The sequence below is a fragment of the Rhinatrema bivittatum genome, chromosome 8 (assembly GCF_901001135.1).
Source record: "Rhinatrema bivittatum chromosome 8, aRhiBiv1.1, whole genome shotgun sequence".
Classification (NCBI taxonomy): domain Eukaryota; kingdom Metazoa; phylum Chordata; class Amphibia; order Gymnophiona; family Rhinatrematidae; genus Rhinatrema; species Rhinatrema bivittatum.
Window position 1 is genome coordinate 208,892,899 of NC_042622.1, and position 25,542 is coordinate 208,918,440.

At 46.0% G+C, this 25,542-nt stretch overlaps 1 protein-coding gene across 6 annotated transcripts in view; it reads right to left on the reverse strand.

Annotated features, from left to right (window-relative positions):
- Nucleotides 1-25,542, reverse strand: part of ABHD11 (abhydrolase domain containing 11) — a 109,990-nt gene that overhangs the window by 40,304 nt on the left and 44,144 nt on the right. For 3 of the 6 annotated variants that reach the window (XM_029613027.1, XM_029613026.1, XM_029613025.1), the window contains one exon: nucleotides 10,868-11,922. The exons of 2 other annotated variants lie outside the window; for them this stretch is intronic. In XM_029613027.1, the coding sequence (XP_029468887.1) occupies nucleotides 10,973-11,833 (861 nt within the window). In that variant the 5' untranslated portion in view covers nucleotides 11,834-11,922 and the 3' untranslated portion in view covers nucleotides 10,868-10,972. Of the gene's footprint in view, nucleotides 1-10,867; nucleotides 11,923-19,155; nucleotides 19,238-25,542 lie in introns of those variants that run through there. One more of the 6 variants, XM_029613023.1, reaches the window with a different exon arrangement.

The window sequence follows — 25,542 nt, forward strand, 5'->3', positions numbered from 1 at the left end:
CTCCATTGCAACTATATCTTTTTTGAGATACGGCGACCAGAATTGTACACAGTATTCAAGGTGTGGTCTCACCATGGAGCGATATAGAGGCATTATGACATTTTCCGTTTTATTAACCATTCCCTTCCTAATAATTCCTAACATTTTATTTGCTTTTTGACTGCTGCAGCACACTGAGCTGACGATTTCAATGTATTATCTACTATGACGCCTAGATCTCTTTCTTGGGTGGTAGCTCCTAATATGGAACCTAACATCGTGTAACTACAGCTAGGGTTATTTTTCCCTATATGCAACACCTTGAACTTGTCCACATTAAATTTCATCTGCCATTTGGATGCCCAATCTTCCAGTCTTGCAAGGTCCTCCTGTAATGTATCACAGTCTGCTTGTGATTTAACTACTCTGAATAATTTTGTATCATCCGCAATTTGATAACGTCACTCATCGTATTCCTTTCCAGATCATTGATATATATATTGAAAAGCACCGGTCCAAGTACAGATCCCTGAGGCACTCCACTGTTTACCCTTTTCCACTGAGAAAATTGACCATTTAGTCCTACTCTCTGTTTCCTGTCTTTTAACCAGTTTGTAATCCACGAAAGGACATCGCCTCCTATCCCATGACTTTTTAGTTTTCGTAGAAGCCTCTCATGAGGGACTTTGTCAAACGCCTTCTGAAAATCCAAATACACTACATCTACCGGTTCACCTTTATCCACATGTTTATTAACCCCTTCAAAAAAATGAAGCAGGTTTGTTAGGCAAGACTTCCCTTGGGTAAATCCATGTTGACTGTGTCCCATTAAATCATGTCTTTCTATATGCTCTACAATTTTGATCTTGAGGATAGTTTCCACTATTTTTCCCGGCACTGAAGTTAGGCTCACTGGTCTATAGTTACCCGGATCACCCCTGGAGCCTTTTTTAAATATTGGGGTTACATTGGCCACCCTCCAGTCTTCAGGTACAATGGATGATTTTAATGATAGGTTACAAATTTTAACTAATAGGTCAGAAATTTCATTTTTGAGTTCCTTTAGTACCCTGGGATGCATACCATCCGGTCCAGGTGCCTTGCTACTCTTTAGTTTGTCAATCTGGCCTACTACATCTTCCCGGTTGACAGTGATTTCGTTCAGTTCGTCTGACTCATCACCCCTGAAAACCAACTCCGGAACTGGTATCTCCCCAACATCCTCACTAGTAAACACGGAAGCAAAGAATTCATTTAGTCTTTCTGCAATGGCCTTATCTTCCCTAAGAGCCCCTTTAACCCCTCGGTCATCTAATGGTCCAACCGACTCCCTCACAGGTTTCTTGCTTTGGATATATTTAAAAAAGTTTTTATTATGAGTTTTTGCCTCTATGGCCAACTTCATTTCAAATTCTCTCTTCGCTTGTTTTATCAATGTTTTACACTTAACTTGACAATGCTTATGTTTTATCCTATTTTCTTCAGATGGATCTTTCTTCCAATTTTTGAAGGATGATTTTTTGGCTAAAATAGCAGCTAAAATAGCAGCTAAAATAGAGCTGCAGATTTACTTATTGTCCCCCTACCAGTTATTAGTTTAAATTTGATCATGTTATGATCACTGTTGCCAAGTGGCCCCACCACCGTTACCTCTCTCACCAAATCCTGTGTTCCACTAAGAATTAAATCTAAAATAGCTCCCTCTCTTGTTGGTTCCTGAACCAATTGCTCCATGAAACAATCATTTATTACATCCAGGAACTTTATATCTCTAGCAAGTCCTGATGTTACATTTACCCAGTCAATATTGGGGTAATTGAAATCTACAAAGTCACTGGTGCAAGTGAAAGAATAAGGTTCCATTCAAAAGTATCAGAGTCTTTATTAAACCCAAAGTTTATAAATCTCTCATTTAATACGGCAACTCCATACAGGTAGCAGCAAGAAGAATTAAAGTCCCCCGACACGGTCCCGTGTTTCGCGGAGGCTGCATCGGGAGGGACCAACAAAACGTTTATTCACATCTGTAAATATAATATGCAGTAGTAAGGAACGGAACAAAACTGCCATAAGGTTTATATAAAAAGATGTACATACCTCTTGAAGTTTCACAGGAGCGCAATCGCCCTCAGTGTTTCAAACATTTAAAGGACTAAAAGGACTAAAAAGGACAAAAAGGACTAAAAACTTTTTCAAATTTCAGGATACAATATATCAGCAGGTCAAGGGGACCGCAATGGGGGCCACTATGGCCCCTAGTCTCGCGTGCCTATACATGGATGATTATGAAACATCGAACATCTATTCCTCTGAATGGTTTCAATTCATCCATGTATGGCTACGCTATATTGATGACATCTTTATTGTCTGGACAGGGACGGACATGCAATTCTTTATGTTCCTGGACTGGGTGAATATGATTAATCCCCACATCCAATTCAACCATTGTATTCATCCCACTTGTATATCTTTTTTAGATATCACTGTCAGGTGGGTGGTGGATCATTTTGAGACGTCACTCTTTCGCAAACATACCGACCGGAATACCCTGCTTTCTTATAACAGTTTCCACCCCAGGACACTTCGGGACAATATCCCTACGGGGCAATTTTTAAGACTCCAACGCCTGTGTTCAACTAGACAAGAATTTTTGTCTCAATCGCAGGGGATGATTAACCGGTTTGCTGAAAGGGGTTATCCTATGCGGGTTATCAAGAAAGCTTTTAAGCGAGCACTATATACACACAGGGAGTGGCTTTTCACACCGCCCACGCATTCGGATGATATCTCGCATAACTGTATTCTTCCATTCTCCACAGTGGGAAGGGCCATAGCTACTATGATCAAACGTCATTGGTCAGCCCTGTCTCTGAACACCTTAATGCATGGTCCCCCACGGTTCACTTTTAAACGAGCTACGAACCTAAGAGATCGACTGGTGCACACTGCCTCACCTGTGCAGTCGCCACCCCGGTTGGGTGGGCGCCACCAACCCTGTGGCCACTGCACGATGTGTAAGCATACATCACCAGCATCTACATTCATACACCCTCTGACTGGACGGGCTTTCAAACTTAACTCTCAATCCAATTGCTGTACAAAAGGGGTGATCTATGTCATTAGGTGCCCCTGTTCATTGCTATATGTGGGCAAGACCGCCCGGATGGTTAAAACACGTATCATAGAACACTGTTCTAATATAAGATCTTCTAGAGTTGATGAGCCTCTGGTGTCTCACTGGCTTGAGATGGCACATTCCATCGATGCCCTTTCCTTCACGGTATTGGAGGTGATCTCGCCCCCCTTGCGGGGAGGGGACTTTGCCGGCATACTGGGTCGGAAGGAGCAGCGATGGATATATACCCTTCACACAGTCGCCCCTTCTGGTCTAAATAAAGATATCGAATGGTATCAGTTTTATTAAATTTTGATCGGATGCCTGTCCTCCAGGTGTCATCTCACTAATCACAGCATCCCGCGAGAGTTACCTTTCGCGCCTTTTTATCCTTTAAATGTTTGAAACACTGAGAGCGATTGCGCTCCTGTGAAACTTCAAGAGGTATGTACATCTTTTTATATAAACCTTATGGCAGTTTTGTTCCGTTCCTTACTACTGCATATTATATTTACAGATGTGAATAAACGTTTTGTTGGTCCCTCCCGATGCAGCCTCCGCGAAACACGGGACCGTGTCGGGGGACTTTAATTCTTCTTGCTGCTACCTGTATGGAGTTGCCGTATTAAATGAGAGATTTATAAACTTTGGGTTTAATAAAGACTCTGATACTTTTGAATGGAACCTTATTCTTTCACTTGCACCAGTGACTTTGTGGACTTGTTTATGTGCAAGATTGCTTCTGTATATTTTTGGATTTTGCCGCACGACTGAAGCTTTAATGGCTGCCTCTGAGGATTATACTTTTAGTTATACCGAGGATGCTGTGAATGCGGTACTTACTGACACCTTGTTCTTCTCAGACGAGGGTTCAGACCCTGTGCCTCCTGTGTCATGGTCAGAACTTATTAACATTCAAAAACGCCTCACCCGGGCAGAGCTTCACTCTGCTACATTGATTGAATATTGCCGTGTCCGCCGAATCCCAAGAGGGCTCCGGATTCAGAAAGAACCGAGACTGCATGCGGACAACCCAGCTTTTGTCACCCGCTGGAATCAGATCCTTAACAAGTGTTCCTTGGATCTTATGGTTCTGATCATAGAAACCAATAGAGAAGTCCATACTCTCCTTCAAGACGAGGTTTCAGTAAATCTGGACTCCATTAAAAAATCCTGTTCGGTAGAACAGTTTGATTTACAACTGGGAGAGTTCCAGGAGAACCTACAGAAATTTCAATCCGACCTTAAAGCGGTTAAATACAGCAAATTTCAAAGGGACGCGGGTGATTACCAAACCGGATACGTATATAAATGGATGGCACAAAAGCCATCCAAAAAAGTTGCATTTGCCGACAGTTCTTCCTCGGGAGACTCCGCAGGGGAAGAATCTCGTGCTCCACGTACCCGGGGACAGAATCGTCGTGCCCGTGGGGCTATGGCTGGAGATACTGCACGGTCCGCACTGGCTCCTGCAATCACTCCTAGCAACTTGTTACCGCCGCAGCCGCCTTCTGCCTCCTCCAGATATTCCTCAATAGCTGCATCTTTTTTAGATTCGGGCCAGCCACAGCCCAAGCAAGATGCACGCCAACTTCGGCAACGAGCGGCCCCTTTGTCACAACACACTCAACAGCCACGATCATCCCGCCCTCCTCGGACTCAGGCGGATCTATGGCAATAGAGGAAGATACCGTATTCAATCTCTCTACACGTGAATTATCGTCTTGTGAGTTATCTGTGTTACACCGTGGACTTTCATTCGTACCTACCCAGAAGAATGATGTATTTGATATACTGGTGCATTTACACCGGTTCTTTCGGACACTAAAATTGAAACTATTTTTTGAAGACTCTCCTCCATCCTCTGATTTATCTGTGGTACAGGTGAAGTCTAGATGGACCCCTCCGGGGGTTGGAGATGTCTCTTTGGGAGCGTTTGAACGCTTAGTGTGTCAAGATGTAGCATTAATTTGTTCACAACGCCAGTACATCAGATACAATCTGACTAAGGATGAGACCGATGCCCTTAATGTCTTGGCTCGAGATCGCTCTATAGTTATTAAGCCAGTGGACAAAGGGGGAGGGACTGTGATATTGGATAGAGCTGACTATGAGGCAGAAGTTTTAAGACAACTTGAAGACACCTCATTCTATGTCCCCCTGCCATTGGACCCCACGGACATGTTGAGCCAGGAGATTAAACTCATTGTCCAGTCAGCATTAGAGGCTCATATAATCACGGGTAAAGAAGCGAAATTTTTGATTTCTACATATCCGGTGATGCCCTTATTTTATGTACTTCCAAAAATACACAAATCCCTAAAAAAAACCCCGGGACGACCGATCGTATCCGGCATCGGCTCTTTACTAGAGCCCCTATCCCAGTTTGTGGACGTATTTTTACGTCCACTGGTACCATCTATAAGGTCCTTTGTCAGGGACTCATCTCACTTCATGACAATATTATCTGGATTGCCGGCCCCACAGTCCACGATTTCTCTTATTACACTGGATGTGGTGTCCCTGTACTCAAATATCCCCCAGTACGATGCTCTTGTAGTCATTGAGAAATATTTGAATGCCCGCCCTCTTCCGCAGAGAGTCTCTACACCATTTTTAATCCAATTAGCCGAATTGGCTCTTACTAAAAACTTTTTCAAATTTCAGGATACAATATATCAGCAGGTCAAGGGGACCGCAATGGGGGCCACTATGGCCCCTAGTCTCGCGTGCCTATACATGGATGATTATGAAACATCGAACATCTATTCCTCTGAATGGTTTCAATTCATCCATGTATGGCTACGCTATATTGATGACATCTTTATTGTCTGGACAGGGACGGACATGCAATTCTTTATGTTCCTGGACTGGGTGAATATGATTAATCCCCACATCCAATTCAACCATTGTATTCATCCCACTTGTATATCTTTTTTAGATATCACTGTCAGGTGGGTGGTGGATCATTTTGAGACGTCACTCTTTCGCAAACATACCGACCGGAATACCCTGCTTTCTTATAACAGTTTCCACCCCAGGACACTTCGGGACAATATCCCTACGGGGCAATTTTTAAGACTCCGACGCCTGTGTTCAACTAGACAAGAATTTTTGTCTCAATCGCAGGGGATGATTAACCGGTTTGCTGAAAGGGGTTATCCTATGCGGGTTATCAAGAAAGCTTTTAAGCGAGCACTATATACACACGGAGTGGCTTTTCACACCGCCCACGCATTCGGATGATATCTCGCATAACTGTATTCTTCCATTCTCCACAGTGGGAAGGGCCATAGCTACTATGATCAAACGTCATTGGTCAGCCCTGTCTCTGAACACCTTAATGCATGGTCCCCCACGGTTCACTTTTAAACGAGCTACGAACCTAAGAGATCGACTGGTGCACACTGCCTCACCTGTGCAGTCGCCACCCCGGTTGGGTGGGCGCCACCAACCCTGTGGCCACTGCACGATGTGTAAGCATACATCACCAGCATCTACATTCATACACCCTCTGACTGGACGGGCTTTCAAACTTAACTCTCAATCCAATTGCTGTACAAAAGGGGTGATCTATGTCATTAGGTGCCCTGTTCATTGCTATATGTGGGCAAGACCGCCCGGATGGTTAAAAACACGTATCATAGAACACTGTTCTAATATAAGATCTTCTAGAGTTGATGAGCCTCTGGTGTCTCACTGGCTTGAGATGGCACATTCCATCGATGCCCTTTCCTTCACGGTATTGGAGGTGATCTCGCCCCCCTTGCGGGGAGGGGACTTTGCCGGCATACTGGGTCGGAAGGAGCAGCGATGGATATATACCCTTCACACAGTCGCCCCTTCTGGTCTAAATAAAGATATCGAATGGTATCAGTTTTATTAAATTTTGATCGGATGCCTGTCCTCCAGGTGTCATCTCACTAATCACAGCATCCCGCGAGAGTTACCTTTCGCGCCTTTTTGTCCTTTAAATGTTTGAAACACTGAGGGCGATTGCGCTCCTGTGAAACTTCAAGAGGTATGTACATCTTTTTATATAAACCTTATGGCAGTTTTGTTCCGTTCCTTACTACTGCATATTATATTTACAGATGTGAATAAACGTTTTGTTGGTCCCTCCCGATGCAGCCTCCGCGAAACACGGGACCGTGTCGGGGGACTTTAATTCTTCTTGCTGCTACCTGTATGGAGTTGCCGTATTAAATGAGAGATTTATAAACTTTGGGTTTAATAAAGACTCTGATACTTTTGAATGGAACCTTATTCTTTCACTTGCACCAGTGACTTTGTGGACTTGTTTATGTGCAAGATTGCTTCTGTATATTTCTGGTAATTGAAATCTCCCATTATTATTGCACTGCCAAATTGGTTTGCTTCCCTGATTTCTCTTAGCATTTCATCATCTGTCTGACCATTTTGTCCAGGTGGACGGTAGTATACTCCTATCACTATACTCTTACCCAACACACATGGGATTTCTACCCATATAGATTCTACTGAGCATTTAGTCTCTTGTATGATCTTTATCCTGTTGGACTCTATACCCTCCCGGACATAAAGTGCCACACCCCCGCCAAGTTGATCCTCCCTATCATTGCGATATAATTTGTACCCTGATATAGCACTGTCCCATTGGTTATCCTCCTTCCACCAAGTTTCTGTGATGCCAATTATGTCAATCTCATCATTTGCTGCTATACACTCTAACTCTCCCATCTTACTTCTTAGACTTCTGGCATTGGCATATAGACATTTCAAAGTGTGTTTTTTGTTTGTTTTAACAACCTGCTTTTCAGTTGTTTGGGATAATTCGGAAATCATTAGTTTTGGTGATTTTTTACATATAGGCATATGGACTATATTTGCTTTTAATGGAACCTCTCTGTTGGGATGCCCTAACTCTCCTGTTTCATTAGTATCCTTCAAGGATACATTTCTCCGAACCATGCATTGCTGAGTGACTGTCGGCTTTCCCCCTTGTTCTAGTTTAAAAGCTGCTCTATCTCCTTTTTGAAAGTTAGTGCCAGCAGCTTGGTTCCACTCTGGTTAAGGTGGAGCCCATCCTTTCGGAAAAGTCTCCCCTTTCCCCAAAAGTTTCCCCAGTTCCTTACAAAGCTGAATCCCTCTTCCCTACACCATCGTCTCATCCACGCATTGAAACTCTGGAGCTCTGCCTGCCTCTGGGGTCCTGCACGTGGAACAGGAAGCATTTCAGAGAATGCCACCCTGGAGGTTCTGGATTTTAGCTTCCTACCTAACTGCTTCCTACCTAACTGCCGTAACATTATTGAAAACCGCCATTTGTCCTCCCGATGCCATTGCCAGGATCCCATCCCATCCCTACCCTATCCCCCCTCGCTCACTAAACGCCACCGCTGTAGCAGTGCCCCCTACTGGGAGTAGTTCCCCTCCCCCGCTCCCCCCCCCCCCCCATTCCCTGCTGATACCTTTCAATCATACCTTTCAATCATAGATATTAATATAGTAACGGCATAATTCCCTAAAGATAAGCCTGACATAATGGAACTTTCTCAGTCATAAGAGAAGAGAGAATGAAGTCCATTCCTGGAGTCTGAATTTGAAACCTGACTGTAGAAGAGATTCCTTCAGTCTCTCCCTCCTGGGGAGTGCACTGGTCCGGTGAGTTCCATCGCAGGCATGAGCCATTCTTGCCAACTCGTTGCCACCTGGGTCTCTCCACCTCGATCTTTCTATGGGTATTGCTGGTCTGTGGTTGTGCCAAAAATCCCAGGGGCGATAATATTGGAGCTGCGTCGTCTGAAGAGATCTTTGATGTAATGCCATTTATGGTAAACAGCAGCCCACATGGGAAGGTCCATCGGTAGCGAATATTCTCTATTCAGAGGAAGGAGGTCACATTTTGCAATTCCTTTCGCTTCTTTAACATAGCAGCAGTAAGGTCAGTGTAAATAGATATATTGTGCCCTTCCCAGGAGATGTTTCTCATTTTTCTCGTTTGCTGGATTATCCTTTCCTTCGGGCGGAAGCAGTGGACGCATGCTATAATGTTCCTCGGTAGGTTTTGCCTCGGGACCCTCAGTTGAGCACAATGTCTTCATCTGAATGCTCAGTGGCATCATCGCTGGAGTTTAGTATTGCCCGGCAAATTTTTCTAACCACCAATCGGGTATCTTCGAAGGTCTCTGAATCCGGAACTCCTCTGATTCGAATGTTAGACCTTCTAGATCTGTTCTCGAGATCTTCTAATTTGTTGGCAAATTCCACATTTATTTTTATTTATTTATTTATTATTTATTTATTTGTTTTTATATATCGACATTAAACATGGGTATCACATCGGTTTACATGATAACGTTTGTGATAATGTGATGGCGGTCATATTATCTTTACATTGTAACGTTATAAATAACACAACTATGTATTGATTTAACAGTTGTAACATTATAAACATTGATTAACAAACGTTAATAAATTTCTTAACATTGTCTTTAACATAGCTGAATGTTAGTGTTGAATTATGTTGTTTGTTTGAGATGTTATGAGGTCTCTTGGTGGGTTGTGAGATCTCTTGGAGGGAGTAGGGATGGATCTAAGTAGTGTGGGTTAATTGTTGTTGGGATAGGCTTTTTGGAAGAGCCAATTTTTTAGGGCTGTCTTGAAGTTCTGTGGAGAGGGTTCAGTTCGGAGTTTTGTTGGTAGTTTGTTCCACAGAGCGGGGCCTGCTATTGAAATTGCGCGTTCTCTCGTTGAAGTGAGGTGTGCCTGTTTGATGGAAGGGGTTGAGAGTAGTCTAGTGCTTTTAGAACGTAGGTTTCTTTGAGAGGTGTATGGATGAAGGGTGTCCTTAAGCCAGTCAGTCTTTTCGTTGTAGATGGATTTGTGCATGAGGGTAAGGGTTTTATACTGGTTTCTGTGTATGATGGGGAGCCAATGGAGTTCTTTCAGTATGGGGGTTATGGGTGTGGAGCGCTTGCTGTTAGTGAGGGATCTGGCTGTCACATTTTGAAATAGCTGGAGTGGCTTGAGGGTGGAAGCTGGGACTCCTAGGAGGATGGAGTTACAATAGTCGAGTTTAGACAGGATGAGGGCCTGGAGTATTGACCGATAGTCTTGGGTGAGTAGTAGGGATTTGATTTTTTTGAGGACTTGTAGTTTGAAATAGCCCTCTTTTATTATTGTATTTATGAAGGTTTTTAGATTGAGCTTGGTGTCTAGTGTGATGCCTAGGTCTCTTACTGTTGTGACAATTTGGCTTTGGATTTGATTGGAGGAATGGTCTTGGATATTCCTTGTGAGGGGATGGTTGGAGATGTGTAGGATTTCAGTTTTTGTGTGGTTAAGGGTGAGTGATATTTGTGCTAGGAGTTTTTTTATTTGAGTCATGATGGAGTTCCATTGTAGGAGGGTGTCCTGGAGGTCTTCTTTCGTGGGGAGGAGGATCTGGACGGCTGAAGGGGGATATGATAGAGGTGTTTAAAATCATGAGAGGTCTAGAACGAGTAGATGTGAATCGGTTATTTACTCTTTCGGATAATAGAAAGACTAGGGGGCACTCCATGAAGTTAACGTGTAGCACATTTAAAACTAATCGGAGAAAGTTCCTTTTTACTCAACGCACAATTAAACTCTGGAATTTGTTGCCAGAGGATGTGGTTAGTGCAGTTAGTATAGCTGTGTTTAAAAAAAGGATTGGATAAGTTCTTGGAGGAGAAGTCCATTACCTGCTATTAATTGAGTTGACTTAGAAAATAGCCACTGCTATTACTAGCAGTGGTAACATGGAATAGACTTAGTTTATGGGTACTTGCCAGGTTCTTATGGCCTGGATTGGCCACTGTTGGAAACAGGATGCTGGGCTTGATGGACCTTGGTCTGACCCAGTATGGCATGTTCTTATATTCTTAAGAACTGTGCTAGTATGTCGCAGGTTATAGAGGTGTTCTCGTTGGAGGGTGGTGTTTGGATGGGTTGAGTTAGCTTGGTAACAAAGTTGAAGAGGACTCTTGGGTTGTATTGGTGATCGTGAATTTTCTTTGCGTAGTATTCTCGTTTGGAATGGTCTATGTTGGATTTATAGATGTGAAGAATTGTTCTGTATTTGTCCAGGTGGGTTGGGGTAGGATCTTTTCTCCATTTTTTTTCAGCTTGTTGGAGTGTTCGCTTGATGTTTTTCAGCTTGTGTTTGTACCATGGTACTTTGAGGGAGTTTCCAGTTTTAATTTCTTTGGTGATAATGGGACATTTTGATTTTGCGATTTCGGCATTGATGGTGAGCCATGAGTTGGTGGCTGTGTCTGCGATGTTGAGGTTTAGATCTTTTAGTGCTGATGGTAGGGCTTCTGTGATGTCTTGGCTAGGGCATGGTTTGGGGAATTTGATGTATTTTTTGTTGTAGCTGGTTTCTGTGTGGTTGATATTGAGTTGGAGCGTGATGTGGATCAGTTTGTGGTCAGACCATGGGATGTCGGTTGTGGTGAGGGGGTTATTGGTGCGTGATGTTTTGTTGTTGATAAACATGAGGTCAAGTGTGTGGCCGGATTTCTGCATTGGCGTGTTTACTATTTGCTTGAATCCGATTGCTGACATTGTTTCAAGCAAGAGTTTGCATGTGAGGGACTGTGGGGTGGAGTCAATGTGGAAGTTGAAGACTCCTAGTATGATTGCTGGTGTGTCCATGTTAATGTGTGATGGGATGATTTCAATGAGTGAGGATATATGGAGGTCCAGGCATTTGGGTGGGGCATATACCATCATGATTTGCAGGTTTTTTGTTTTGAAGAGGCCAATTTCCAAAGGTGGGGGGTGATTGATGAGGTGTTGAATGAATTTGAATTTCTTTGATGCTAGAAAGAGAAATAGTTGAGAGTTACTCAGTAGTGTAGATTGAACTATTACTTGATCTTTCTATACAGTTGACAGAAAAAAAATTAAAACAAGATTAAGACATGTCACATGCCAATGTATGTACTTGAAAGCAGGTGAATCTATATGGCAGAAAAAGGTTGGTGATCAAAGGCAATCTACTTTAGTAGCCATGTCCACATCTTGTTTTCCCGTGGCATTTTCAAACTCAGATGCAATTCCCAAAAAATCTTTGAGTTGAGACTTTATTTTTTACTTTCTTGCTCCTTTAGTATTTTTTTTTCTTGTAAATATTTGAGTGATGTGATGTAATAGCCTAGTGGTTAGAGCAGTGGGCTTTAAACCACAGAGACCAGGGTTCACATCCCACAGCTGCTGTTTATGCCCTTGGGCAAGTCTGTTTACTCTCCATTGCCTCAGGTACAAATTTAGATTGTGAGCTCACTGGGGACAGAGAAATAACTACAGCACCTGAATGTGATCTGCTTTGAAGTGCCAAAACGTGGAATATTAAAATCAAATAAATAATAGTTCCAGATTGAAAGACTTTTTGGGCAGCTTCTCATGGCAGTTTGTACTGTGCTTTACTTTGATGCAAACTTTCAAAACAACTGGCAACATCTGTACAACTTTCTTCATTTTGCTTTTCCTGTTCTTGTGCCTCAGCCATAATGTCACATTTGAGGCCAGTACTGATTCAACCCCAAGAAACAGGGTCTACCTTAGACAAAGTGAAACGAACCTTTTGCCTGGGTGCACTTTTCCACGTGACCTCCTAATCCCCACACATGCTTAGGAATTTAAACAGACTAACTTAGAACCAAGAAAATGAAGGCATCAAAAAGACTGCATTAATAAAAACGTGCTTTCCCAAATAGTTGGAATGAAATGTGATTGTTTTATGAAATGAATTGCATATTGAAATGTTGTCACTTTAAGTAAACTTTTTCAGTATTTTCAGGTAGCAGAATGGAGCAGTTCCAGAACCTGTGTTCCAAGCTCCGGAGTTCTGCTCCATTCTGATTCCAGCTCCACTTCAGCTCCGAAGCATAGCTAAAAAAAATAAAAGACCAGACCAGTTCCACTCTGCTGCTGGGCTTGGAGTTGGTTCAAGCTCTGTATCCGGAACCCTGGCCATTCCTAGTTAAGGTGCAAGCACTGGAGGTAATTTTCAAAATAATTTATTTGGGTCAAACTGGGCTTTATGCATGTGACGGTGCTTTTGAAAATTTCTACCATGCATGCTACTTTTACGCATGTGGCTCCTTGGAAAAATCACTCCACTGTGAGGAAATGCAGAGGAACTTTGTGTAGGGCCCCACTGGGATCCCTGCGAAAGTGCGGCCCTGTAAAAAGAAGGGAGGAGCATACTAACTATGCCACAGCACCCCAATGTGAAGCTGCTGTAATGGTCGTTCCCTGCATCTATATAAGAGAGAGTCTAAGGAAGAGGAGTGGATTTATTTTTCAGTTTTCTTTTCCTGGGGACTTTCAAGGCACAATTCAGTGGGTCATGGATTGATGGAGATTTAAGGGACTTTCTGATCTATTTTACCTTTTGAAGTTGGAGAACATTCTTTATTTTGGATCTTCAGTTGAAAGGCATGTTCTTTACCTTTCCTTTCACCTTTTTTTGTTTGTTTCCTATCTGATTCGCTCCTCTCAAGAGGGTCAGTGCCCACACAGCAAAAATCCTGGGAAAGGGGAGAATAGTCAGCATCCAATAGGATAGAGGAGAAGAAGAAGTACTGACAAGGTGTTTACATGCAGCCTAGGCCCACCCAGTATACACCAGTGTCAAGGAGGCACCTAATCTGCACAAAAGAGCCAGAGAAGTGGAAGTAAAGGAAATAATCCAACCAGAGCTTTAGCATTATTCAGGTTCTGTTTACAAAGAGCTCTAAATCTGAGGGAATGTCCAGAGTCCTGATAGTCCTGAAGTTCCAGTTGGAATAGCTGGTGGAGACCCTGCATTTCAGAAAGGAATAAGAGACTGCAGTAACAGAAAGAAAGGACCACACAGTTGCTGATTTGTTTATTTCTGGATTGTGAATTTACCAAAGGAAAAGTGTAATTTTGTGCAGCTATGGTTGCCCCATCTCCAAAAATATATAGAAGAATTAGAAGAGGTGCAGAGGAGGGCAACTAAAAAGAATGGGGCAGATTTTAAAAGGGTTACGCGCGCAATTTACGGGTATAATCCTTTTAATCCCGCTCTTGCGCGCACCGAGCCTATTTTGCATAGGCCCGGCAACGCGTGCAAGCCCCGGGATGCATGTATGTCCCGGGGCTTGAAAAAAGGGGTAGGAAGTGGGCGGGGCAAGGGCAGGTCCGAGGCCTCCGGCACAGCGGCTGTGCCAGGAGATTGCGCACCGGCACTTGGCCGGTGCGCGCAACCTACGCCTGCCCAGAGGCAGGCGTAAATTAAAAAAAAATAAAGGTAGGGGGGGATTTAGGTAGGGCTGGGGGCGGGTTAGATAGGGGAAGGGAGGGGAAGGTGGGGGGGGGTGGGAGGGAATGGGGAAAGCCATCAGGGCTCCCCTAGGGCACGGCGCTTGCAAGGTCCACAAGTGTACACCCCCTTGCTCGCGCCGACCCCGGATTTTATAACATGCGCATGGCTGCGCGCGCATGTTATAAAGTCAGGCGTAGATACGAAAATCTGGCCCAATGAGTGTTGTGGAACAAGTAAACTGGGAATGCTTATTTACCCTTTCAAACAGGACTAGGACTAGGGGACACTCCATGAAACTAACTGGTAGCAGACGTTAAACCAATATAAGAAAGTATTTTTTTAGTCAACAGACAATCAAGCTGTGGAATTTGTTTCTGGAGAACAGAAGCGTTGCTAGGTACTCGGGTCATTGACCCAGAGAGTTCAAGCCCCAAAAGGTCTTGCCCCAAGATTTTGATAATTAAATTCAGCAAACACGATCAAGCCTCCCTTAGAACAATCCTGTAAAACAGGAGACACTAGTGTTACTGAAATGATGCTGATTTCATCGAGACAATTTAAAAACCTGACGCCAACCATACTGGAAGAGAGAAAGCGACACGCTGTACTGGTTGAGGCTTACACAATCAGTAATGTACTGCCAGTTTCTTATCAAGGAGCTTTCACCAACCATATTCCACTTAGTGAGGCACTCCTTGTTTTCTTATATCAAAAACTAAATAAATTGTACATAGAACAAACAATTTACTGAAAATTACATTCCAATCATGGGATTCTTGGCAAACTCTGAAACCTTTTACTGGATCAACCTAAAAGTTATATAACATGGGCTTGAAAGGCTCATGTTGATCCATGAGCCTTTCAAGCCACAGAAGTTCGTTTTTTTAAATGTCGCATTAGAGATATTCACGTCTGAATACAGGACCTGGAAATAGTTACATTGATCCAATAAAAGCCATCACAACATGCAGACAATCTGCTTTACTCCAGAAGCCATACAGTTTCTAGATCACTTTTCTGTCTTTATCTGGGTGGGGTTTAATTTTGCATTGGTCTCAGTCTTTTTTCCTGGTTTTCTCTTGTCTGCATTCTAACTTTTTCCAGGTTCTCCTTTCCATTTTACCTTTATTTCTTTTTCCTGGCCTCGTCACTTCTTCCCCACCCTTGACAGCTATCTTTCCCTTTTATTTCTCTCTTCTCTGCCTCGAAATCTCTCCTTTACATCACCATTACTTCACTCTCTCTAGTCTATTCTCTCCTATCTGGATCTCATCTCTCCTCCCTCATTTTTCACTCTCCAGTTCTCCCTGTCCCAGCCCTTCATTTCCCCTAACTCATCCTCCATCTCCCGTCACCAGAATGCTTGCCTGATCAGTCTCCTATGGCTCCCTTCTCTCCCAACAGCCACTCTCTATCATCCTCACACTGATTTTTCTCTCCCCATTGTCAACCATTGCATTTCATTCACCTCCTCTCACATTCTCCCATCCCCTTCAGTTTGCCTCTCTCGCTCTCATACTCATCCCCATCACCTCTCTGTGACTCACACTACCGCCCAGTCATCCTTTCGCATACTCTCTCCTCCCTCCATCTCCTCTCTGGCTCTCTATCACACATGCTTCTCCATTACCCCTTTCTGACTCTCATACACCAACCCTCAAATTACCCCTCTCTCTCAAATCATTACACCTTTTAATCACTACCTTTCATTCTCTTAAACCCCCCCTCTGCCAAAAACCCCCCCTCACACCTCAGGTTGCCTCCCATCAGGTCTAGCTCTCTGTCACCATCCCCCACTTCACTTCTGGTTCTGTCATCTTCCCTCCTCCTTCACCACCTCTGGCCCTCTCTCACACATGCACCTTCCATCACTACCTCTGCCCTCTTCCCACCCAGCACTATCCCAAGTATTCATAAAAGGAGTTATTTTTTTAATAACACCTGCCTTGGAAAGTGTAAGAAGCAGAAGATCTCCACAGGCAGCTGAAGAGCCTTGAAAGACTTTACCTGCCTGCCCCACCTCTTCCCCCCATCATCAGGAAAAGAACACAGGAGCAGGATTCAGAATGTGGCCCAGAGCCCTGTTAGCTGGCAGGTCAGGGGTTACATAGCTTTTAGATGAAGCATTAAAACCTTGCTTTTAATCAGGTTTTTGAGATTATGGGGTTAATATTCAGCCATGGGCTGTCTGGGTAAGTTATTTGTAGAAAATGACCTAGATAACTTAAACTGGACATTCAGAGGCAAAGCCACACAGCTGAATATACTCTTATATCCAAGCTATCTGGATAAGTTTATCTGAATAACTTTAGGGTGGCATTTTGGCATGACTAAAGTCATCTGGGTAACTTATCTAGATACGCTGAATATCAGCGTTCTCATTCCCGCAATGCCTCTGATTTATCTGGGTAAGTTTATCCATGTAAACCCTGGGATAAATCGGTGGTAGTGAGGATTTCAGATCCCATGCTTTGGCTAAATCCTCTTGAGTTTTTATATAATTACTGTTGTTTGGCACCAAGTGCAGTCATATGACCCACTAGTATGACTGGTGAACTGCTATCTTTAAATAATACCCTGTTATACTGTAGGTAAGCAACTTTGCTTTCCACTGAGGGCACACAGAAGAGTTATATTAGAGTTATTCCACTAAGTTCACATTAAAGAGTTTACTTATTTCTCTTTGGGCCTCTGTTTGGGATGATAGAGAAACATGATTCTCCCCTTCCCAAATCACATGCTAGGATTGAGTTATAGAAGAGTTTTTCAGTCCCTCTCTATCACATTTGAATTGTTGCGCTGGAGATGGACCCTTGGCCTGGTGCAGGATTGGTACGGCCCTCTGAGGGATCCCAGAGGGCGCCTGCCAGCAGGAGGCGGAGCATACAAGGAGACAGAGACTAGCTGGAGCTTCACCAATAACGGCCCGGGGTCTCCGCGGGTTGAGCCCTTGGATGCCCGGGCTGCCTGGGTTTAGGTGGGCCTCTAGGGGTCTCCCAGAGAGGTAGTGGAGAGGTGTGCCCACCAAGAGTAGAGTTGCATGGTTGTCGAGGAACAGACGAGCTAGACCGGAATAGAGAGTACCGGAGACCACGGGTACGAGGCAGGAACTGAAGATCCTCCAGGCAAGGTAGGCAGCGCCTAGTGGTCTAGCTCGAGGAAGGCCACTGACAGCGTCGAGGCAGGTGGACCTGGCGGTCTCGGGAGGGGCAAAGAGAGTGTCCAAATGGAGCGCAAGGGTCAAAGCCAGGGTATCATCTGAGGGTGGTCAGCCAAAGCAAGGGTCAGTTCAAGTGTAGCCAGAGGCAAGCAGAGGTCAGTTCCGGGAATCAGTCCAAGCGTGGTCAGAGGCAAGCAGAGATCAGTTCCGGGTATCAGTCCAAGCGTGGTCAGAGGCAAGCAGAGATCAGTTCTGGGTATCAGTCCAAGCATGGTCAGAGGCAAACCGAGGTCAGTACCGGGTATCAGTCCGAGAAGGTACAACCTGGGTTGTGGAACGAAGGAACACAGGAAGGACCACGAGAACACAGGAACAACGCAGGAAGACTGGAACAGGCACGGAACACGGGAACACTGGAACAGGCACTGGAACACTGGAACAGGAACACAGGAACGAGGTCGCCAACTAGCTCACACAAGTATGACGACCCGTTTGCCAAGGCGAGGACTGGAGGGCTGAGCCCTGTCTTTTATGCAGGACTCAGGTGATGTCATCGCTGGGTGCCGCGGAGCGGTTTCCCGCCCTGGCGCCTTTAAAAGTCGGCCTTCTGCACGCACGCGCATAGGGGCGGGGCTGAGGAGGCCGAGGCTGCAGATCCCTGACGCGAACCACGCCGCAAGGCCTGTGAGGTGGAAGGACCTGGGAACGTAGGCGCTGGGCGTCTGGGGTGCAGGTGACTTGCTGCGGCAGCCGGAGATGAGGGACCGGGACCCCCGGAGGAAAGAGAGAGGTGAGCAGGCCCGGCAGTGGCCTTAGCGCGGCCAGGACGCGCAACATGAATGTTAATAGTTCTAGAAATATTATTCCCAAAGTCACTTTCCACGTGGTTACTATTATTATCATCATCATTACATTTATTTATTGCCTTACAAAATATCTCAAGGCAATTTACAATATATCAACTAAAATCATACAATTTAAAATAACAGAACCAAATGCAATATACAAAACATAATGCTCTGACTAAACTAATACTAAAATAGTCCACCATTACCTTTTCAAAACAGGCCCACACAGCCCATTATCAAAATCTTGGGCCTTTAAGGCTTTAAAAAAAAATAAAAAAAATAAAAAATGATCCTGAAGTTAGAAGGAAGGAGATTCCAACTCTTTGGGGCAAGGACTGAAAACATTTGAGAACAATATTTCTCCAGCCTAGCATCCTTAATTGTTGGAATCATCATTAACTCTTACTGTGATGAACACAGTGCATGGCTGGAACATATTTTTGGTTGTACAATAGCTTAAGAACCAACACTAATAATTTAAACTGAATACGATATTGAACTGGAAGCCAATGCAACTCCCAAAGTTTAGGAGAAACATGGCCACTCACTTTCAAGCCCCCAGTCAATCTTGCCACAGTATTCTGGATTAACTGGAGCCGAGTTAAGAGTTTTTGGGGAAGATGCAGAAAAATCATGTCACATTAATCAAGTTTTGAAATCACCATAGCCTGGATTATTGTTCTTAAATCATGTTGGCACAGGTAGCAACAAATCGGCTGAATAATCCTCAAATAAAAATAAGTAGTCTTACCTACAAAGGTAATACGATCAGGCAAAGACAACTCCGAATCAAGCCAGAACCCCAAATTACGAACTACCCTCATAGGTGGCAGCTAGTGAGAAAGGAAATAAATATTAATAACCAAACCCAGTTTGAGTTAGGTAACCCAAACCATAGGATCTCAGTTTTACAAGGGTTCAGCTTGAGTCTGTGTCCAAACAGCAGTTTCCAATTGCAGAAGTAAAGTTTTACTCTTCTGTACTTCCATCCTTCGCTGAGAATACCAACTGGACACCATGTGCAAAAAAGGTAATACTCAGTAGATAGCAATGATGATAATTTGCAGAAAGATGATAAACAGACGAAGTGAAAGTATTGAACCCTGGGGAACACCACGAGGGGAAATCCCGAGTTGAGGCAAAAACTCCCTAAATGAGACCATATGGGGCCTTCTCCATAAAAAAAGACAAACCATTGCAGAACCCGTCCTCCCAATCCAAGGGTCTCAACTGACTGAGAAGAAAATCATGATCAATCATATCAAATGTCAAATCTAAAAAAACAACTTGTGCCCCCTCCCCACGATCTACTTTCTTATGTAAGTTATCCAACACGGATGTTAATAAGGTCTCTGTACTATGACATTTCTGAGAACCAGACTGGAAATCATCCAGAAATTTTTGGGCCAATAAAAACTCATCCAGTTTGTTAAGAATCTAGGGATGTGAATCGTTTTTGAACGACTAAAATTATCGTCAGATAATTTTAAAATCGTCCAAAATCGTTTGAGTGCACAATACAATACAAATGCCCCCGATTTATCGTCAGGGGCATTTGTATTGTATCGTTAAATAGGGCGCGGGAAAACCGGCATACCAAAAAAACCCTAAAACCCACCCCGAACCTTTAAAACAAATCCCCCACCCTCCCGAACCCCCCCAAAAAGTTTTAAATTACCTGGGGTCCAGTGGGGGTCTCCCGGCGCGATCTCCCTCTCTCTCTGGCCACGGCTGCGTTGAGAAATGGCGCCGGTGGCCCTTTGCCCTTATCATGTGACAGGGCAAAGGTAGCGCTGGCGCCATTTTGGTTCCTGGCTCCCGACGTCACCCGTGCAGGAGATCGCCCCCGGACCCCCGCTGGACCCCCAGGGACTTTTGGCCAACTTGGGGGGGCCTCCTGACCCCCACAAGACTTGCCAAAAGTCCAGCGGGGGTCCGGGAGCGACCTCCTACACGCGGGCCGTATTGCCAATCTTCAAAATGGCGCCGGCACTACCTTTGCCCTCACTATGTATAGTGAGGGCAAAGGTATGAAGAGAGACACTCACCAAGTCACACACTGACACTTAACAAAGAGCTATTCTCCCACTCTGATATGCGTGCTAGTATAGCTCAGGAGATGGGGAGAAAAGGAATAAACAAAAGAGAAGGTAATGGAGTAAGGAAAAAGAAAGCCAACAGAATGGAAAGTCAAATATACAGGAGACAAAAAAAATGAACAGGAACTGCGAAAGAAAGAAGGAAAACGAGCCAGTGAAAACCATGGTGCCCTCTCTACATCGTGTTAATTAATTTTGAGGTTAAATGTTCACATTCTGGGCGCCAGACCAAGCAGGCTAGTGTCAAGCCAAGGCAGCATCATACCTATGATAAGGGAAAGATACAAAAGAATTAAAGTCTCTGGAACAAGAAATTCTTCTTCAAAGAGGCTGATAAGGTTGGCTTGACCAGACCGGTTTCCCCCTGAGCTCATGTTGTTCTTGGCTGTTTATCCTCTGTCTTTCAGGATGCTTAATAATCTCTTCATTAATAATTGCCTCCAGCAGCATTCCCAGGATATTTATGTATTTATTGTTATGGAGTCTCAGTTTAGTGGACCCTTGGGCCGACCTGGGGAGACTTGGAAAGGTATTCACTGTCTCTGGTACACCACAGGCCAGGAGGCAGATGTCAGGCAGGACATAGATGATGCTCTTCACCCTGGAAGCTGGTGCTCCCCTGGGAGGAGCCCGTAGGGGCCCAGCCGCTGGGACTTAGGCGAGTAGGAACTTGAGACTGAAGCGGGCAGGCTAGTGAGCTGGACTGGGAACTGGAACCAGACAAGGACAGCGGGCAAGGCTGTAGCAAGGCTCGGATACTGGAACCCGGCAGGAACTGAAGCAAGACTCGGGTACTGGAACCAGGCAGGAACTGCAGCAAGACTCGGGTACTGGAACCAGGCAGGAACTGTAGCAGCAGGCAGAGTCCAGACAAGTACTGTAGCAAGCGGACAGGATCCAGGCAAGTACTGTAGCAAGCGGACAGGATCCAGGCAGGTACTGTAGCAAGCAGGCAGGAACGGAGCGAGTTCCAAAGGCAACCCACTCCGGGGCATGGAGCAACTGGGAACCGGATGGTAACCCCGTTACAAGGCAAAGACTGAATGTCCGCGGCTGGCTTATCAAGGCCACGGTGTCTGATGTCAGGAATTGGGCGGAGTCACCAATGGCTGGAACGGGCCTAGAAAAGCGTCCAAGTGGCGCGCGTGCACGCCTAGGAACAGGGCGTCCATGGGAGGCTTCCCGGTGGTGTTGCCCCCACGGGGGCGCCGCCGAACAGTCCCCCAGGAGCGGGAACGGGTCCAGGAACATGGAGGTAAGGGTCTGGGCACAGCACTCGCAGCCAGAACCGTAACAGTACCACCCCTCTTACGCCCCCTCTTAGCAGGTCCAGACTTACTTGGGTGATCCAGATGAAATTGCCGTGATAAGTCCTTGTCGAGGATATTACGGGCAGGTTCCCACAAGTTATTCTCGGGTCCGCAACTCTCCCAGGCGAACAGGTATTCCCAGCGTCGTTGGTGGAGTCGGACATCCAGAATCTCACCTACTTGATACGTGGTATCGTCCGGTACTGAAGGATCCAATGATTCGGGAGCCCGAGGGTGATATCTGGACAGAACAAGAGGCTTCAACAATGACACGTGGAAAACGTTATGTATGTGCATGGAGGAGGGTAGTCGTAACCGGTAGGAGACTGCTCCCACTCGTTCGGCGACTCGGAATGGCCCACAGAATCTTGGGGCTAGTCCTTGAGACGGGATCCGTAGCTGTAGATTCTTAGTACTAAGCCAGACGCGGTCTCCAGGTGGGAAGATAGGCGCTGGCTGACGATGTCTATCTGCCCATTTCTTGGCCGACTGGGAGGCTTTATGTAACTTCCCCTGGATAGAAGTCCATAAAGACAGGAGTTGGCGGGCTGAAAGTTGCACTGCCGGGAGTGCACTGGGTTCAAGCGAAGGCAAGGGCGATCGAAGTTGCTTCCCTTGGGGGAACACCACTGTTGCCGCGAGGCTCACCTTCGTTGGGTCCAAGATATACTGGGGAATGTCTGGGGTCTCCTCGACCTTGGAGGAGCACGAGAGCGCGTCAGCTCGAATGTTCTTGGAACCGGGTCGGTAATGTAAAGTAAGGTTAAACCGATCAAAGAACAGTGACCACCGGGCTTGCCTTGGGTTCAGGCGCTGGGTCTGTTTAAAAAATGCTAAGTTCTTGTGGTCGGTGTAGATTATAACTGGGTGGTTGGCCCCCTCCAACCACTGTCTCCATTCCTCCAAAGCTAGTTTTACGGCTAGCAACTCTTTATCGCCAATACAGTAGTTGCTTTCTGCCTGCGAGAATTTCTTCGAGAAATATGAACATGGTAGCAGTTGTCCAGAATCAGAGTACTGGCTAAGTATAGCCCCTACGGCCACATTAGAAGCATCAACTTCCACCACAAAAGGCCGGCTAGGGTCAGGATGACGAAGGCAGGTGTCTAGCAGGAAGGCTTCTTTTAGATCCTTAAAGGCTCGGCAAGCAGAAACAAGCCAATCTACCGCATTGGCTCCCTTTCGGGTAAGGGCAGACAACGGAGCCACAACGCGGGAATAATTGGGAATAAAATGTCGGTAGAAATTGGAAAAGCCGAGGAAGCGTTGCAAAGCTTTAAGGCCCCTCGGCCGAGGCCAATTCTTGATTGCAGCCACTTTCTCAGGATCCATTTGGAAGCCAGCTGCAGAGACGATGTAGCCTAGGAACGGCAGGGACGTCTTCTCGAAACTGCACTTTTCCAGTTTCGTGTACAGACCATGCTCCCTAAGTATCTGGAGCACTTGACGGACATGCTGACGGTGTGTAGGCAGGTCCTGGGAGTAGATTAGAACATCGTCACGATAGACAATTACGCAGGTGTTCAGAAGGTCCCGTAACACCTCATTCATAAGGTGCTGGAACACCGCCAGGGCATTACATAGGCAAAAGGCATCACAAGATATTCTTAATGCCCGTCTCTGGTATTAAAAGCGTCTCGTCTCCGGGACGAATTCTGACTAAGTTGTAAGCACCTCGTAAATCCAACTTTGTGAAAATCTTCGCTCCCGGGAGCCTATTGAGGAGCTCCGGAATTAGCGGGAGTGGGTAACGGTCCCGCTTGGTAATGGAGTTAAGGCCTTGATAGTCTATACACGGTCTCAGCGAGCCGTCCTTCTTGCTGACAAAGAAGAAGCCTGCCCCTGCAGGCGACTTGGACGGGCGAATAAACCCCTTGGCCAGGTTCTCTGAAATGTACTCCAACATGGCCCGGGTTTCTGGCAGTGACGGGATATACCCTTCCTTGAGGGGGCATAGTTCCAGGTAGCAGGTCTATAGCGCAATCATACGGACGGTGCAGCGGAAGGATCTCCGCCTTGGACTTGGAAAAAACATCTGTGAAATCCTCATAAGGTGCCAGAGGACTGAGGGCGGAGTGCATCAACGGGAGTCCGGGAGCCTTCGGCACCTTCATACACTTGGCAAAACAGAAGGGGCTCCACTTAACAATTTGTAGAGCATCCCACTGAATCGTATGCGAGTGCTTCTGTAGCCACCGCAACCCTAGCACCACGGGGTGGACAGCCTTCTCCAACACTAAGAAGGCTATCTCCACCGAATGGATCGCTCCGCTGTGGACAGTAATGGGTGCCGTGGACATCACAATGGGTCCGGGAAGGAGTGTCCCTTGGATGGAGGTAATTCGCAACGGGGCCTTCCGTCTATGCATAGGAACTCGCAACTGGGAGATTAAGTCTTGCAGGATGAAATTACCTCCCGCTCCTGAATCCAGGAATGCGATCGTCTCGATAGATCCTCCAGGGTACTTCAGGGTAACAGGCACGGTATGTTGAGGAGCTGTCGCACAGCCTAGGAGGAGCTCCTCCCAACCTCCTAGGCTTTGGCGTTTTCCGCACACTTCTGGCAGCATGCCAAGAAATGGCCCTTCTGGCCACAATACAAGCACAATTTCAAAGAACGACGATGTTGTCTCTCTTCAACAGAGAGCGGGGCACGTCCTAGCTGCCTTGGTTCACAAGTGGGAACGTCTGGGCGAGAAGTCTTAGAAAAAGACGCAGGTCTCGCAAACACTGAAGTGGAACTGTGGCGGGAGGAGCGCTGCTCCTTAGCCCTCTGTTGTAGGCGGCGATCAATGCGGGCAGCCATCTCTATCAAGGCGTTGAGGTCCTCCGGCAGATCTCGGGCAGCAATTTCATCTTTAATACGTCCGGATAGGCTCTCCAGGAAGATGGCCTTAAGACTACCATCCTGCCAACCTACTTCTTGGGCTAAAGTCCGAAACTCCATAGCATAATCTGCCAAGGAGCGAGCCCCCTGACGGAGCTGTAGCAGTTCAGATGTAGCCGTAGCTACTCGGGCTGGCTCATCAAAAGCCTGTCTGAAGTTTGAGATGAACTGTTGTAAGTCCACTAGCGAGGAATCATTATGTTCCCAAAGTGGGGAGGCCCATATTAAGGCCTCCCATCAAGCAGGGAGAGGATATAGGCTGCTTTCACCACATCCGTGGGGAACTGCTGGGGCAGCAGGGAGAACCGTATGAAACATTGGTTCAGGAAGCTGCGGCAGGTCCTATTATCTCCAGCATAACGAGAGGGTGCCGGTAGATGAGTCACGGAAGAGCTTGTCCCTCGGGGGCCAGGTCAACAGCAGGCAGGGACTCCAGGCAAGCGGACAACCGTTCCACCGTAGCTGCCAGTGTATCGATGCAGCTCTGGTGCTGTAGCATCTGCTTGGTCATCCCAGGCAGGTCTGGAGAACCAGTCACATCCGCCGAGAACATGGCCTAGCATGGGCCGACCTGGGGAGACTTGGAAAGGTGGTCACCGTCTCTGGTACACCACAGGCCGGGAGGCAGATGTCAGGCAGGACGTAGATGATGCTCTTCACCCTGGAAGATGGTGCTCCCCCGGGAGGAGCCTGTAGGAGCCCAGCCGCTGGGACTTAGGCGAGTAGGAACTTGAGACTGAAGCGGGCAGGCTAGTGAGCTGGACTGGGAACTGGAACCAGACAAGGACAGCGGGCAAGGCTGTAGCAAGGCTCGGATACTGGAACCCGGCAGGAACTGAAGT